General features: G+C 48.3%; 1 protein-coding gene across 1 annotated transcript in view; it reads left to right on the forward strand.

Moving 5' to 3' along the window:
* PPP1R1B (protein phosphatase 1 regulatory inhibitor subunit 1B) overlaps window positions 1-17,361 on the forward strand; it is a 55,963-nt gene extending 38,602 nt beyond the window's left edge. Inside the window, exons 6-9 of the mRNA XM_028702784.2 lie at window positions 2,673-2,723; window positions 4,777-4,848; window positions 13,894-14,037; window positions 16,428-17,361. Coding sequence (XP_028558617.2) covers window positions 2,673-2,723; window positions 4,777-4,848; window positions 13,894-14,037; window positions 16,428-16,531 — 371 coding nt within the window. The 3' untranslated portion in view covers window positions 16,532-17,361. The remainder of the gene's footprint in view (window positions 1-2,672; window positions 2,724-4,776; window positions 4,849-13,893; window positions 14,038-16,427) is intronic.
* Window positions 17,362-18,049: the final 688 nt, after the last annotated feature.

Raw genomic sequence — 18,049 nt, forward strand, 5'->3', positions numbered from 1 at the left:
CTGCAACTGGGGGAATGAATTAGCCATGACTCACTTGGGTTCCGCTCCTCAGCCATGACTCATTTACCTGGATCAAGGCCATCATCTGCAAAGTGAATTTGAAATTCATCATTTGGGTTTCTTCAACCCAAAACTTGGCTTTTTGTGGAACTGAGGGGTGCATGCATGCAGCCTGCCTCTTCTAAATCCTCCCCTCGAGTCTTTCTTCACGAAATGCATAGTTCTTCCATTCATTGCCAAATCGTTTAGCGCTTGCCTTCACTGTTGGTTGCTCTTGAAAGGATAGGATATAGTCATAGGGGGCAGGTCTAGTAGCCATGACAAGCCAAATGGAACCTCCACAATTCAAAGCAGTACAGTGGTACCTCGGGTTAAGTACTTAATTCGTTCTTGAGGTCCGTTCTTAATCTGAAACTGTTCTTAACCTGAAACACCACTTTAGCTAATGGGGCCTCCCGCTGCCGCCGCACCGCCGGAGCACGATTTCTGTTCTCATCCTGAAGCAAAGTTCTTAACCCGAGGTACTATTTCTGGGTTAGTGGACTCTGTAACCTGAAGTGTATGTAACCTGAAGCATATGCAACCCGAGGTACCACTGTATACCTCTGCAGGTTGTTGGGGGGAAATAGCAAGCGATGGCCCAGCCGCTCAGTTGCCTACTTTTGACTTCTCAGGGACATCTGGCTGTCTGCTCCTGCAGATACGCCATGTCTAATCCAGTGAATCAGAAACACCAAAGAGTCTTGTGTCACCTTAAAGACTAATGCATTTATTGTGGCATTTGCTCGAAGGCTTATGCCATACTGAATTCAGCAGCCTTCAGGGCTCTTGACTTGTTGCTTTTTTGCTGCAATAGTCTAAACATGGCTGGTCCCCTTGGAAGTTCTTAATCAAGAAACTGGCTTCTGCCATCATAATGGCACTGCTATTTTATTTTATTTTAAATTGCAAGTTTTGGCAACCCCTATGATTTTGCTAAATTCCTAACTATTGTTTCAGACATTTCTTTTCACTCCACGTCAAAAAAATAAATAAATCAAATTATAATTCTCCGCTTTGGCATTTATCCTCCCCTACTTGGTTGAAAGATAGAATTCCTTCCCCTGACTTCTCCCCATTTCTGCTGCCCCCCCCCCCCATAAAATGCATTTGCTTCAGCCTGAGGTGATAGCTCAAAGGGTGCTCTGGAGAGCAGGGAGCGGCTGGTTCTCGAGGTCAAGTCGTTCTCAAGCAGGTGGGCTGTTTCCATGGCAATGCTCTTCTATTTAAAGGGCTTTCTCCCGCTGTTCGCCATGTATCCCACTCGCTGGGGGGTTCGCTGCATGTACTGAATACATTTCCCTTCATTTAGCACCTCTGCTGTCAGGGAGAAACCTGTAAATGGTTCCTCCTCCCCCCCCTCTCCCAACTCTCTCTCTCTCTCTCTCTCTCTCTCTCACACACACACACACACACACACACACACACACACACACAAGCTCCTTACCCCCAGTATGGGGAGAAGCTGCTAGTCTCCTAGAAACCATCTTCCTCAGCAGGAAAGAGCTGTGAGATGGGAGAGGTGGCATCTATACAAGGCATCTTTCTCTCTCCCGCCTCCAGCCCCTTCTGTCCACAAATTCACTCCCTCTTGCTATATCAGAGCAAAAGGTCTGGAGTTTGGGGGGGTAGTTGCTAGGTGTCCGGCAGTTTTTAAAAAAGCTGGCTTCTGTGGATTTCAGATCATCACGAAATTGTGGCCACACGGAGCCTCTTTCAAACTGCAGAGGGAGGGCAGGGGGAAAGCGAAGAGGAGGATGGTGCCAAGTTGGTACATGGATGTGGCTGGGGTTTATAAGATCCTAGCGGGAGCTTTGTGATCACACACTGATTCTCAGGCTGTGTCTACACACACACACATTTACTCTGCGTCTAGTGGGCTCCCATCCCAAGTTTGGGAACTGGCATACATATAACATTAGCCACAATTCATATTTCCTGCAACATCTTGTGAAATACTGTGCTGGATGTGTTCCCTCTGCCCAAACCAGCTGCAACCTGAATAAAGGGGGAAAGAACCACCTAACCGTGTTCTGCGCCAGTGATGTGTTGACAGGGACTGGAAACTTGGTTTCTTGTTCCTTTTCTTTTCAAAATGCTGCCGCACAATTAGGCAATGGTGTTTTTGGATCTGGCTGAGATGGCAAAGTTAGCATGTTTAATTAGAGAAAAATCATTACTGGCATCTGTTAAGCATCGGAAATTTCGTATGGGCTTTTTGTGCAAGAAAAGAAAGTGAACTTGTAATATCTGGATTTGAAGATTGAAAAAAGACTGGTTTGTAGATGATAGAATGGTTGGATTTTAAGGAATGGATGTTATATGTTGCTGCTGGACAGAGAACTGGAAGTCCTTTGACTCATTTCTGTCTTTCTTTAGTTTTTCCTTTCTTTCCCTTTTTCTTTTCTTCAGTTCTCTCCTGTTCTTGTCTTTTATTCTTTCTGACTTTGTTCCTTTTTTGGCTAAGTAGCTATTTTATCTTAGTATATTATAAAAAAGATACTTTGTAATGGATTTGTGTTTTTGCATATCTATGAAGAAGTATCAATAAATAAGTTAGTAAAAGGAAAAAGAAAAGATGTTTTGACCATGTTTTCCTTTCCCAACTCATATTTCTTTATTGTCTATTACAGCATCCCAGTTGGGCCCAGCTTCCAAGGCAGCCTTGCTCAGGCAATGCACTGGTAAGAAAACATCTTCCTCTCATGTCAGATCTGCGTCCTGGCAATCTATCCGAGAGTTACATAATCAGAGCAATCAGCACTGGAGCTGTCCAAAGTCAAACAGCCCTGTGGGCTTTGCAGTTGTGCAAAAGGGGGATTCTCTTACCCTTTCATGATAAACTGCATGTGCCAAATAGTCTCGCAATCTATTGCGAAAGTTACAGGAGGCTCTGCCCATCTTTTTTTCTTCTGGTTGCCTTAATCGGAACTTATGAGAGCTCTGGTTAAATAGCAAACAAGCAAGGAGACTTCCGGTAAAGATGGCGTCAGGTCAGGAAGTTGGCTCCACAGATCACACAATTTTAACCAATTTTAAATTGGTTTTAACCAATTATTTTATCAACCTTTTCATAACTTGGAACAAGCAAGGAATGCCTGCCGGTCTTACAAGGGAAATTCAGGAGGTGCCAAATCTACAACAAGTGTTTTAAACTTACAAATTGAATACGCAAGATGTATATAGCATTCCATGCAGAGGCATACCTAGGGTCCCTTGCGCCATTGGCAAGGGCCTGTATTGGTATTCTCCCCCCCCCCCAAAAAAAAAATCTCTTTACCGCAATAGCCACATTAGAAATGACAACATTTTTGCGACCCAAGTACACATTAGAAATGACAACATTTAATGCGACCCAAGTACGCAAAGCGTCCAGAGTGAGGGTGAGGCGAGGAGGAATGGCCAAAAAATTGGCACGCCTTTGTGCCATGGTGTGAGAAGGCTGGGAAGCTTTTCCTGGGTTTATCTCTCCACACCAGAAGCAGCACTGTGCCATACACGTATTCATCATATCCCCCATAGTCTCCATCTACCTTCATACCGCCCTGCCACTTTCCCTACCACTCAGCTCCCAGCTTACACAGATAGCTGAGGCAGGGAAGAGAAGAGATATCTTGGGTGTTATTAGTCCCAGGTTCATAGGGACAAGAACCAGCAAGAGTGGCAAGGGAGAAGATGTCGAAGAGCTGAGCCGCTCAATCAGCAGATATATCTATCCCGAGATTATACACCCCTTAGATGCAGCTCAGTAATGGTGTGCTTGAATGCTCCACCATACCCCCCCAAAAAATCCCAAACCCACATAGAAAAATGTAACATCCACTTCTCCATGACTATATATGGTAGTACTCTTACATGCATTTCCCATCTGTACTCTGAAAGTGGTACAGTCTGGCTGGAGCTGTATTATGTGTCCAAATATATCTCCTTCTGATCCGCATCTTAGATGTCAGCAATTTGATAGAATGCTAGATTGCTGCTTTCCACACATGTATTGCATTCACTGGGAATTGTGTGGGCGTGACATGTTAATTTACTTCTGTTATCCTTGGCTCTTAATAATTTGCTTTCCCCCCTCCATCACTAAATGATCTGTGCATATACTCTCGGTGTTTTTGACAGCGACTGCCTGCTTTTTCTTTGAAAGCACAGAGCAGCGTGCATGGGGCTCCATCACAGCACTGACCTTAGCTTCCACAGCGCTACAATATCAAGTGCTCCCAGATTGTTCATTGGTCCATATGTTTGTGTGTATGTGTGCCACCTTCTCACTGTTCGGTGTGCATTTGGCAACACTGGCTGTTGCTTATGGTCCTTCCAGATACGGGCTTAATACTGCAAAAGATAGTTGTTGAGAGTTTGCTGCAAGAAAACAACAACCAACAACTTGTATGTGTGAGGAGCATTGATCCCACAATAAATGTATATATCTGGAAGCACCCTTGGAGAAGATTGTGTTGCTATAAAACCAGCTGAATCACAAAGATGCCGCAGCCTCTGTTATCCTACCTGATAATGTTGCTGCTGGATGCATCTAGATTTAATCCAAGACACAACAAGAAGGCCGCATCGTGTTTAATTGGAACACACACGCACGTGGTCTTCAGACTAGCGAAAGAAGCACGCAGGCAGAGGAGACAACATACAAATTCAAATGCACACAATGGGGCATTTGTGGGTAGTGATATTTTCTCTCTCTTTTTTCCTCTTCAATCACCATCACGGCTGCCTGAGAAGTCTTGGAAAACAAGCCCAAAGAATCTGAGCATCCCATCTATCCTGCACTCTCCAAATCACAGAAACGGAAAGGTAAATGTTTGTGCGACAACTGCAGGGCTTAAGTGGGATTTATCACTTAGGTTATATGGGCGAAGGCAAAAAGCTTTTGAGAGTGAAAGATGGCATGGCAGCAGCGTCATTGCCCACGGGGCGCATACTTTGTTGTTGGTGGTGGTGTTACCACCCCACATTTTTCCGTGACAGAACTCAAAACAGCTTACAGATAAAAATAAGAACCACTAAAAGCATAGGGGGGGGAATCATTAGAAAACAATTAAACATTGATATATTAAAACTATATAATATATAAAACCTGTTAAAACCATACAAATAATTACATTAAAAACAGCACGGCACCAGCCCTTTTATTCAAAGCAGTCAGTTCCCAAAAGCCTGTTGGAACAAGAAAGTCTTCACCTGCTGGCAGAAGGACAACAAGGAGGGAGCCAGTCTAGTTTCTCTAGGAAGGGAGTTCCAAAGCCTGGGAGCCGCCACCAAGAAGGCCGTCTCCCACATCTCTGCCAAGCACCCCTGTGAGGTGGCAGGAGCAAGAGAAGGGTCTCCCCTGAAGATCTCAAAATCCAGCTAGGTTCGTCTGAGGGAATAGAGTCCTTCAGATAGCTTTGGACTGAACCTGTGTAGGGCCTTATAGGTCACAACCAGCATTTTGAATTGTTCCTGGAAACCGACAGGTAGTCGGTGGAGCTGTTGTCGCAAGGGAGTCGTACGCTCCACACAACAAGCCCAGGTAAACAATCCGGCTGCAGCTCTTTGAGCCAGCTGAAGTTTCTGAGCACTTTCCAAAGGCTGCCCCACAAAGAGCGTGTTACAGTAATCCAAATGGCATGTAACTTAAGTCGTGCATCGCTGTAGCCAAATCAGATAGCTCAAGAAGCGGGCACAGCTGGCTATGCACGAGAAGATTATGCAGGATTCTGATGCTCTAAAAAAAAAAAAAAAAACTTTTGAAAGCTGCGAACAATGGCAGTGGTGGGCAACTCTCTCTCTCTCTCTCTCTCTGCCTTATCACTGTCATCTGCCTTATCACTGTCATCTGCCTGTAGGAACTATTGTCCTTCTCCAGCCACGGTCTCCATGGAAACAGAATCATAGGCAGATCTGTACATATTTTGTGAGTACAGAAGTGGAATCTCAATAAAATGTTGTGGCGTGTCCCTTCTCCACAACAGTCCCTTTGAACAGGAACCTTGTACCATTGTTGAGGGCTTAGAGAGGAGCCTTTTTTTTCTTTCCCAGAATCCTCTGCTGCACCATATAGTGGCCAAGAGCTAACTGTCAGGGATAGCTGCCAGCCCTGAACATCAATCAAGGTTTCATTGCTTATATACTTGGGGAAGAAGAGTTTTATAGGCTTGTGGTGTGCCCTCACTGGATCCTGGTGCTCTCCTCTAGGATGCTACTGGGGATGGTGGACATTGGGCAGAATGAGGCCCACCAAGCCATTTGAAGTGGCCTGCTCCGGTCTTCAGAGATCAGTCTGTGAAAGACAGAGATTGCCCTCTCTACTGCAATGTGTAAGGGTTCTCAGTTGCACAGAGAGCCTTCAGACACAGAGACAATTAAAGCTGTTTGATCAGCAAGCAGGTTAAATATTATATACATACATGGCTTAACAGCAAAGGCAGTTGACTTTCCCCCCATTCTGTCACTGCAAAGCTTCATGAAACGAGGTTTTGTCCTATCCGTGTGAAATTTGGCATAAAGAATATGCCTTGGGTGGGTTGAGGGCAGCATAATATGGTGAAATTTCAGAAAATCCTGGAGAAGAATGGCTGAATTAGAGTAGTTCACACGTTTTGCGTTCAGGTTCAGGCATCCCATGTTCCCTGCCATTATTATTATTATTATTATTATTATTATTATTATTATACACAGCCAAAGCATACCTTACATTTACCCATTTGGGGGCCGTTTCCATTATGTCAGGTGTTAAGTCGTGGGTTGACATAGCAGCCGGCACAGCGATCTCTTCAAGTAGCTCTTTATTATGGTAAGCTGGAATAGAACTGACAGTGAACAGCTCAGCCGGCCTGTATTTATAGGCAGCCGGCTGTCACATTGTAACCACAACAGCCCAGAGTTCCCGCCTAAAATAACTGCCGCGGACCTGAGTGAAAACTATCTACAGACCTGAGTGAAAACTATATACAGTATCCCCCTGTTGGCCCAGGGTGAAACTACACTACATAACACCCCTCCCCACCGAGATAAGGCGTTAGTTACAATCGTAATGGTTTCCTTATATACAGCACTACGCGTAATGGTTCAATTAGGCACAAAAGCATATCGGTTACATTTCCCATACTTAGACCAACAGTGATACCTGTCCAACAACATAGTCCTTTAAATGAGTTGGGCGCTTGGAAACTCTGCCAGACCGCCGGGGACTGGTAGCCAAGTCCGGAGGGCCACACAGTTCTCGCTGAGGCTGTGGTGCGACCCTAGGTGGCGTTGGAACCAACTCCCCTGGATCCGCTGCTGTGAGTGGAGCCTCCGCAAGTGGAGTGGTCTGAGTCTGTTCTGAGACGGCTTGGTTCGGCTCCACGCTGGCAGTTTGCGAGGGAGGTGTAGGTGGGGCCTCGCCATCTGTACGTGTCTCTTCTGGAGCCGCAAGCGCAGTTGGGGGCACCTCGGTAGTGTCCAAGTCCCCAACCCTGCGCCTAAGTTGGTCTATGTGCCGTCGCCACAAGCGCCCGTCTTCGAGTGCCACCTGGTACGAGCGAGGTCCAGTGACTCCCACTACTGTGGCTGGCACCCAAGGGATGTCCCCCACATAGTTCCGGGCAAAGACCTGGTTTCCTGGGACAAATGACCGTGGTGCGTTGGCACAGCCTGGGGGTTCAGCCACGGCAAAGTCTGGGTGTAGCCGGTCGAGCGGTGACCTGAGGCGGCGGCCCATAAGCAGTTCCGCAGGACTCCTCCCTGTGGCCGCATGAGGGGTGATGTGTTGCGCGAACAAGTATTCGGCGACCCGCTCATGCCAGTCTCCCCGGTCCAGGCGCGCCAGTGCCTCTTTTGTCGAGCGCACCATTCTTTCCGCTTGCCCGTTGCTGGATGGATGAAAGGGTGCCGTTAGGGCATGGCGGATGCCCAGTCCCAAAAGATACCGCTCAAACGTGCCTGATGTGAACTGCGGTCCGTTGTCAGAGACAAGGACATCAGGACACCCATGCGTTGCAAACAGGCCTCGCAGCACCCGGATGACAGCTTCGGTAGTGGTGGAGGGCATCAGGGCGACCTCCAGCCATTTGGAATAGGCGTCCACCACTACCATAAAGGTCCGGCCGTGAAAGGGGCCAGCCAGATCGATGTGCACCCTCGACCAGGGTGTCTTTGGCGTCTCCCACGTGTATCCCTTAGCTGCCGGTGGTGCAGGCCTCGACTCCTGGCACGCTTGACAGGCGGACACCCAGGCAGTGATGGCATCGTCCATATTAGGCCACCAGACGTAACACCGAGCCAACGCCTTCATTTTGACAATTCCCGGGTGGCCAACGTGCAGAGCCTCCAGGACGCGCTGACGGAGTCCCTGGGGAATCACGACGCGGTCTCCCCACAGCAGACAGCCGCGATGAGCTGAGAGTTCATGTTGTCTGGTTGCGAAGGGCTGGAACTCCGATGCAAAGGGCCCTTGTGGCCACCCCCTCCACACCCAGTTGAGCACCCGGCTGATGGTGCGATCCTGGGCAGATGCGGAGGCCACAGTGGCAGCCGACACAGGCGCTGCCGGAAGATCCTCAATCAGAAGGAGCGATGAAGCTGGAGCCGGGTCTTCCACAAATGCTGGAAGAGGGCAACGGCTGAGGGCGTCGGCATGGCCCATCGATTTCCCCGGGCGGTGGATGAGCCGGTAGTGGTAGGCAGCCAGGAAAACAGTCCATCGCAGCATGCGTGGTGAGAGGACCGGTGGAGTTGGACGATCACCGGCGAGGAGGCCCAGGAGTGGCTTGTGGTCAGTGATGAGGTCAAAAGTCCTGCCATAGAGGTATTCATGAAACCTCTTCACTCCAGCCACAAGTGCCAATGCCTCCTTGTCGAGCTGGCTGTAATTCCGTTCCGTCGGAGATAGTGTCCTGGAAAAGTAGGCGAGCGGTGCTTCTCTTCCATCTGGAAAACGGTGACTAAGGACAGCCCCGATGCCAAAAGGTGAGGCGTCGCAGGCAAGGACCAGCGGCCTGGATTCACTGTACTGTACCAGCACACTGTCCGAAGAAAGGAGAGCCTTGACCGCGTTGAAGGCCGCCGTCTCCCGATGACCCCAGGCCCAAGGCGTCTTAGTGCTAAGGAGTCGGTGAAGAGGCTCAGCCACTGTGGCTTTGTGGGGCAGGAACATGTTATAAAAGTTCAGCAGCCCCAGGAACGCCTGCAACTCCGTTTTGTTCTTTGGAGTGGGAGCCTGCTGGATAGCGCGGATCTTGGATGTGGTTGGATGAAGACCGGAGGCATCGATAAGATAGCCCAGGAACTCTACCTGTGGAACGGCGATCTGGCACTTCTCCCTTTTTACCTTGAGCCCGGCCTCCTGGAACCTGGTCAGCACGGCACGGAGACGCTCGAACAGCTGCTGGTGTGAGTCTGCAGACACCAAGACGTCATCAAAATATGGTACCACGCCCGGAAGCCCTTGCAGGAGACGCTCCATAAGGCCTTGGAAGATGCCAGGAGCCACACTCACCCCGAACTGCAACCGGCGGCAACGGAATGCCCCCCGGTGGGTGACGATCGTCTGGGCTTCAGCAGTGGCATCATCGACTGGCAGTTGTTGATAGGCTTGGGCAAGGTCCAGCTTAGCGAAGACCTTACCCTCACCCAGGGAATGCAGCAGGTGTTGGACAACAGGAACCGGATAAGCGTGCTGCTGAAGTGCCTTGTTGATCGTGCACTTGTAGTCAGCGCAGATTCTCACCGACCCATCTGGCTTGACAGGCGTGACGATGGGGGTTTCCCACTTTGCGTGGTCAACCGGCTCCAAAACTCCTTGGGCGATCAGTTTGTCCAGTTGTTCGTCCACCTTAGCCTTGAGAGCAAAGGGAACCCGGCGTGGCTTTAGCTTGATGGGGGCGACTTGTGGATCCAGGCTAAAGGAGATGGGCGTACCTGTATATTGGCCCAAGGTGCCGTCAAAAACCTCGGCAAAGTCTTTGACCAGACCCTCAGTCTCTGCGTTAGAGATGCAGTTGATGCCGGTGACTTCCAGGCCGAGGGCATCAAACCAGTCTAGCCCTAGGAGGCTTGGCCGCTGACCTTCGACCACCACCAACCGGAGCAGGCCCGAAAAATCCTTGAAGGCGATCCGGAACCGGCCAACGCCTACCACGGGAACGTCGTTTCCCTGGTAGTCTCTCAGGTGTACGCGGTGAGAGTCGAGTTGCCTTTTGGACACTCTGGGTACCAGTCTTTTGATGGTGCTCCATGACACGATGGACAGGGCAGACCCGGTGTCGATCTCCATGTCACATGGAGCTCCTTCAATGAGCACCGTGACGTTCAGCTTGCGTCTCGTAGGCGAGTCGGTTTGGCCAATCGTGGTTCCAGACGGGCAGCGGCAGTTGGTGAGAGCGAAACAACTTTCCTTGGCAGACTGGAGTGAAGACTTGGACTTGCGAGTCGATGAAGGGGGGGTGTCAGACGGAGCCGATCGGCAGACCTTAGCGATGTGGCCCCTTCTGGAACACCTCCTACAGATGGCGTCTCTAAATCGACACTTGGCACGGGAATGGTTGCCTCCGCAGCCAGCACATTCCGGTTGGCCCTTGGACTTCTGTTGGAACTTCCTGCGCTCCCGCTTTGTCTGGTGCACATCATCGTCTTCACTGGAGGATGCCTCCTCACTGCTGGCCTCTTCATGATGCACCGGAACGGGCTCCCTAGCAAGACGCAGGCTGCTGGACTTGCGGATCTCCTGAGCGGAGCGTTCAGCAGCTTCTGAGGTCACAGCCTCCTCAATGGCTTTCTGTAGCGTGAGGTCTGGCTTGGCTAGGAGACGCCGTTGCAGATGGATGTCCCGGACCCCGCAGACGATTCGATCCATCAGGGCATCGTCTAAGTCTCGGAACTCACAGTGCATTGCAGCCTGTCGCAGGGCGGTGGTGTAGTTGTTGATTGACTCCCCCTCTGCCTGGTTCCTGTGGTAGAACGCATGGCGGGCAGCAATCTTGGACGGCTTTGGTGCGTAGTGGTTGCGGAGCTTCTCTTGGATCGTGTCCCATGGTGATGCCTGGACTGCTTCAGGCGCAACCAACGCTCGGGCCGTCTCAAACACCTCAGGCCCACAGAGGCTGAGGAATAGGCCCCGCTTCCGATCCTGTGATACTGCTGTCAGTTCGTTGGCTTGGAGGTAGCAGTCGAACCGAGCGAGGTAGGAGTCCCATGATTCAGAGGCTGGCGCAAACGGCGGTAGAGGCACAAGTGAAGCCATGATTCCGATGCCGGCGTGAAGGGCGATGGATGGAACACAGTGCTCTAGCCAGAACAGTCAGCTCTGAACTGGTTCTGCCCAGTGATTTCGCTCAGTGATTTCGCTCTGTGATTCAGCTCAGTGATTCAGCTCAGTTCAGAGGCTGGCCGCATCTGGCTGTGCTCTGATGTCCATCCATCCCACCTTCGTCGCCAGTGTTAAGTCGTGGGTTGACATAGCAGCCGGCACAGCGATCTCTTCAAGTAGCTCTTTATTATGGTAAGCTGGAATAGAACTGACAGTGAACAGCTCAGCCGGCCTGTATTTATAGGCAGCCGGCTGTCACATTGTAACCACAACAGCCCAGAGTTCCCGCCTAAAATAACTGCCGCGGACCTGAGTGAAAACTATCTACAGACCTGAGTGAAAACTATATACAGTATCCCCCTGTTGGCCCAGGGTGAAACTACACTACATAACATCAGGGATCTCCCTTCTGCTGGTCAAAATCTACTGTGTATAAATCTGGAACCGTGAGGTTTCAGAATTCCCATTCTAATCAGTCATTTAACTAAGAGTGAGTTGTTCAAAACATTGCTCATTGCCAAACACTGGCTCTTCCCAGAGGGAGCTTGCTTCCCAGAAGAAAAATGGCCATCGCCGAGGAGGAAGATGCTGTGGAAGACGGTGGGTGGGAGGAATGGAGCCGCTGTGCTTGTTTTGGTGTGTGCAAAATGCTTCAGCACGAGTCGGGGTGTGTTTGTGAGTGAATTTCTCTTGCATATGTGTGTGAGAAGAGAGTGTGTGTTAGACAAAGGGAAGCTGCCATGACTGAATGGGATTTGCAGTCTCTGGCTCTCTCTCCCCCCCCCCCCGCCCCCCGGTGATTCCCGCTGCAACTTCTTTTGAGATCTCTGCCCTGTTTCCAATCTGTGATCTCAGCAAAGAACCGTAGTTTGCCCCTCACAGAGCTACAGTTCCTAGCACCCTCAACAAAACACAGTTTCCATGATTCTTTTGGGGGGGGGGGAATATGTGTTCTAAAGACTTTTAGAAGACATCTGAAGGAAGCCCTGTTTAAGGAAGCTTTTTATGTTTGATGGATTACTGTATTTTAATATTCTGTTGGACGCCGTCCAGAGTGGCTGTGGAAACCGAGCCAGATGGGTGGGGTATAAATAATAAATAATATATTATTATTATTATTATTATTATTATTATTATGGCACTTTATATGGTTATTGCAAGCTATTCTGTCTTAGCTTTAGGCACTTAAAGAGTGATAACAGCAATAGACTGCATGCGAGGCCTGGTATTGTTCAGGACCCATTGAGCCAGTTCATTATCTTCATCATAGTTCATTCCATGGTTGAAGAACCATATCAGGACTAAAATACAGTCCATTACGGCAAAAGTGGGGATAATGTTGAGATAATTATAAAAATGTCCTCCTTTAGAGGGCTGATGTAAATATTACTGATAATAATTGCAAAGTTATTTTGACATCTTAAAGGGCAGTATAATTCTTATGTATTATGGGTTGTGTCCCCCTCCCTGTTCCCACTCCCACCACCAGAGGGGGCTTAATGGAATTCAGTGAATGCTTTTATCAATAAACAAAATAAATTCTAGAGGGGTTTTTTTAACCCTTCACTTTAAGCAGATGAGGGGGTTGCAACCGGTTTGGTGGCACTGGGTGCAGAGCCTTGGGGGGCCACAGGGGGCATTGCAACAATGATTTAGAATGGAAGGCGAGAGGCAGGAGGGGCCAAATGTTGATGTTGTGCAGGGCGCTGCTGAAGTGTCAGACCCCAAGGTCCACCACTGGTTTAAATCTTTAACACAATTCCTGAGTGTCTTCTACACCAGAAAGGATGGAAATTGCAAGTTAAGGTACCTGTGCTGGTGTATCTATATGGGGCTCTAAACAATATGGGATGTATCGAAACTTAGGCTCCTTAGAATTTCCACGTTTTTCCATGGCACACGAGTAATTTTTAAGTTCCCTTTCTCTTAAATGGAAGGGGTATTTGATCCCAGAATTAACTTGTAGTGAGGTGTGAATGCCCTCGTTTGGTCTCTGCTGCCTATAGCTATGTGTTCAGTGTTAAGTTGTGGGTGAACATATCAGACGACACAGCGTTTCTTCAAACAGCTCTTGTTTATTCACAGGCCAGAACAGAACTGAACCGAAGGGTTCAGTCAGCCTGCTTATATAGAGCTCCAGTACAACGTAACTGTAACAATTTTCTAAAACTATCCAATCACTGAACGTTACTTTCGATCCCTTATTTGCATAACTATCTACAGTACCCCCCTGCTGGCCCAGGGTGAGAACTTCAGTATATAACATTCAGCCTCCAAACAATTCCCCCGCACCTGATCTGGCCAAAGCTGTTAGGCCAAGGCTCCAGTAGTACTGGGCTGAGCATCAGCGAAACATCCGAGTGCTGCTGTGGAGAGGAGAATCACTCTCTCTCTCTCTCTCTCTCTCTCTCTCTGCTCTTCCAACCATTTTTTGGCCACGTCCGCCAATGTGGCGGTGGCGCCTTCAGGCCACAAGCTGAGGGTTAGCCATCCCTGCTCTAAAGGATGCTTGCAGGGCAAAATATGTTTTGTCACTTCTTGCTCGTCAGCGTGACGCTTGTTCCCATCAGGTGGGCAGAAAGTATCCTTTGCTGGATCCGTAGAGGAAGTCCCCAATGAATCTGAGCAACCAGAAGGTGCTGAAGGCGAAGCCCAGGGCCAGCAGAACCAGGAGACAGAGGTGGGACCGGAGCAGGGAGACCCGCCACTAACAGGTAATGTACCTGAACAAAGGAGCTCTGTCTCTGGTGGTTGCTTATCAGCACAGTGCCTAGCTTAGTCCTTGGCTTTTAACATGTTGTTGCATTCCTAGTGTTGCAATAGGTTGGTTTTTTTAAACAAAAAGTATGTTTTGTCTGTTTGCCTCACAAGAACCCTGAGTAAGGCTGAGTAAGTGGCTGATCCATGGGCAGAAAAAAAATATTTATTTGGTTTTTCATATTAAAGTTTTACAATCACATATCCAACATCCAAACAAGATTCCAAAGAATCTCCTGGACTTCCCTCCTCCCCTCAGTGAGTCCTATTCTAAATCACATTTCCTCCTGCATCTTTTATAATAATACAAATCTTTTACATCTCCATTATGTCCAAAATTCACCACTGAACTACAAGTGTTATTCCAGTCCTACTAATGATTTTAGCTGTTTACAATGGTTTCTAAGATAAATTATAAATTTCTCCCATCCCTTACTAAAATTTTGGTCTTCCTGATTTCTGATTCTTCTGGTCATTTTTGCCATTTTGGCAGAATCCATCAACTTAATCTGCCATTCTTCTCTGGTCGGGACTTTATCTTCTTTCCATCTCTGGGCCTCCTCTGAACTATTTTAAGTTCACTTTACAACGCAAAGGATAAGTATAGTGCTGGTTTAATATTGTGTCACCACCATCTCTCAAACTGGGACCTCTTCAAGAATCTGCTGTGGTACATGAGATTATGCTCTGTGGTGTGAAACATGAAAGATAATGACTGACTCAAGCCCCCCTCCCCCTGTGAGTTTCACATCAGAATACAGTGGTACCTCGGGATGCGAACGGGATCCGTTCTGGAGCCCCGTTCGCATCCCGAAGTGAACGTAACCCGTGTCCGCATGTCTGCGTGTGCGTGGGTCACGTTTTGGCGCTTCTGCGCATGCGCATGACGTCATTTTGACGGTCTGTGCATGCACGTGCAGCGAAACCCGGAAGTATCGTGCTGCATTACTTCCGGGTCTCCGTGGAGCGCAACCCGAATTTGCCTAAGCTGAAGCGTATTCATCCCGAGGTATGACTGTAGTGATTTGAACCCTGATTGCCCTGGTCCAAGCCCAGTACTCTGTATTCTATATTCCACACTGCCTCTGGTTTAAGATCATGGCTGGGAAGTGAATGATCTATTTATGACTAAGAGTATTTATCTCCCGCATTTGGGTCCTACAGAGCCCCCCACCAACCCACCACCAGCAGAAATGGCTTCATCACCCTCAGCTTCCCTATATAGCTAAAAAGTTGCCTTAGCTGACTGCTCTAGAACTACCTGATTTTCAAGGGTCTTGGTCTGCATTCGAAATTAGCCGGGCGCCACTCGCATTTTGCGATTGGCAACCAGCCCTTTGTGACTGGATGGAGATGTCCTTGTACCACCTTTGGTGCCTAGCATCTCCACTTGCCTGGCTGCAGTCAGCTGGTCTGCCAGGCACCCGACAAAATACCTGATTCGTCCAGCAGCGCAGTCAGATGGACAGGGTGCAAAAAACAAATTGGTGGTGGTGGTGATGTGGTCTGGGTGATGTCCCATGTCCAGAACAGAAATTAATCCAGTGAATATGATCATTATTCACTGTTGTTGTTTTCAACCTATAAACAATATAGAATGATCGTGTAACCAGTGATGTTTCCCCCTCTCCACTTTGCACTGGCTTTCCTTTGCATTAAAATGATTGGTGCAGAATAACATAATGATAATGCAATTATGAAAAGTTCAATCACATCGGGCAGTGAGACGAAAAATGTAGGCTTCATCCTGATAAAGGGTGGAACGGAAGTTGATGCCTTCATAATTCCCTAACTGTGACATCCATCTCATCCCCTCCTTGAGAGTCAGTGTGGTGTAGTGGTTAAGAGCGGTGGACTCGTAATCTGGGGAACCGGGTTCACTTCCCCGCTCCTCCACATGCAGCTGCTGGGTGACCTTGGGCCAGTCACACTTCTCTGAAGTCTCTCAGCCTCACTCACCTCACAGAGTGTTTGCTGTGGGGGAAGAAGGGAAAGGAGAATGTTAACCTCTTTGAGACTCCTTAGGGTAGTGATGAAGCGGGATATCAAATCCAAACCCTTCTTCTTCTTCTTCTTGCTTTGGATTCTACAAGCGAAGATTATTTTTTTAAAGTTACGTTTAGAACCAGTTTTGACTGTCACAGCCATTCAGCAGGAAACCCTGGGAACAGGAGCCATAGGAAAGAGCAACGGGCTTCTTACATGGAAATGTCGGCACCTTCACAAATGATGGCTGCCAGAGGAAAAACTGATTTGAAACTGGTGTAAAATTTTGTCATGTACAGATGCCCTACAGGTCGAGAACTTTCCCCCTCTAAATGCTTATGTTTTTCCTCTCCTTCTGTAGATCATGTTATGGAACTAAGTCGCTCCAGCTGGGAAGAGAGACCTCCCTGCGCTCTTAGCGCCGAAAACCGTTCCTCCCCACCCCCTATCCACACCACCACCTAGCGCAAGCAGTGAAGGGGTAGAGTCGGGAGCTGTCCCATTGATGGAAAACTCTCCTTTTTCACCAAGATGGATTGGGTTATTTCCTTTTAACAACTATCTTCTCTTTTCTGTTCCAGATTTGTCTTTCATTTCGCAGTGTTTGGTTTGTGTTCCGTGAATTATTTAGCACAAGGGAAAAGGAAGTGGGGGGAGGGGGAGCCACAGTCGCTGGTATCCAAACCTCCACATTCAGAAGGAATATATCATCTTTCTGACGGCCAGAGGCTGGCCACAAGTGACAAGAGGGTGGCTATCTTTACTGTGCCTTTGCTTGTGAGGTTCCGGGGTTTGGGGGTGTGTGCATAAGAGCTGTCGTTGTCCACAGGGCTGCTCGTTTGGTGTAATCCAGCATGGCGGTTCTTAACATTTTTTCACCCATCCAGATCTGAAATTCTAAAACTAGTATGTGAGACCAGTGAAAATAACCAGGTAGCTGGCCTGAAGGCCATTGTTAGATTCCCAGAAATCCAAGTTTGAAAATGTACAACTCACAGCTGATTTCGAACTGATAAGCTGGAGGGGATATCTGCAATTGATTCACTTCTGAATACCTGCCACCACCACCTCTCTCTCTCTCTCTCTCTCTCTCTCTCTCTCTCTCTCTCTCTCTCACCTGCCTCCCCAATGCCCCATTCATCTCTCTGGAAGCTGCAAATTAAAATCTAATCATTTTGTATAGTTGAAACTGCTCTCCCTCCCTCCCTATGCTCTTAGACCCTTACTCCGCCACCTGTGTATTGGGCAATGCCTTTCCTTGTGCCTCTCTGCTCTATTAAAGCTTTGTAAATAAAGGAGATGTTTGAAGAGTGTTTTATGGAGGGGTGGGGGGGGGGAATGGTCACCAGCCCTGAGTAAGCCAGCTCTTTCCTTCACTGCATCAGCCAAGCATGACAGAAGGAAAGGCTTTCATAACGGCAGGAAGTGTTTTATCTTCTGCAAATCAACCCTAAGTGCATGAGCCATGATTCATGGACAGGAGGACAGGGTTCGGGAGGTAAAAGGCTTAATTCCCAACGACTCCCAATGGCTGGACTGGGACCATAGCTGTCAACTTTTACCTTTTCTTGCGAGGAATCCTATTCGGAATAAGGGAATTTCCCTAAAAAAAGAGGGTGAAATGTTGACAGCTATGACTAGGATACTCCCAGTCTCTGCATCTCCCTTAAAACAGTAACTCTTGCTGCCAAAAGGCATACCAGCTAAAACTCTTGCGGTCTGGGATTTTGTGGGTTTTTTCTGCAGGAAAGAAATTCAAAGGCTACTTAAAACTTGTGCTTCCAAGACAGCCTCTACTTTTTTGTGGGAGGAATTCAAGCCGATGTCGGAAATTCAGGTGTACGCAATTAAAACGGATTAAAGGGCTTGGTCACCCTGTGCGCAATAAATCTGCTTTTGAAAAGAATCTCAACTTTTTACTGTTTGGAAATTGATGAGGAAATGCCTTAAACAGTGATGGAAAGGTATGTAAACGACCCACAA

The sequence above is a fragment of the Podarcis muralis genome, chromosome 13, assembly GCF_964188315.1.
Source record: "Podarcis muralis chromosome 13, rPodMur119.hap1.1, whole genome shotgun sequence".
NCBI classification, from domain to species: domain Eukaryota; kingdom Metazoa; phylum Chordata; class Lepidosauria; order Squamata; family Lacertidae; genus Podarcis; species Podarcis muralis.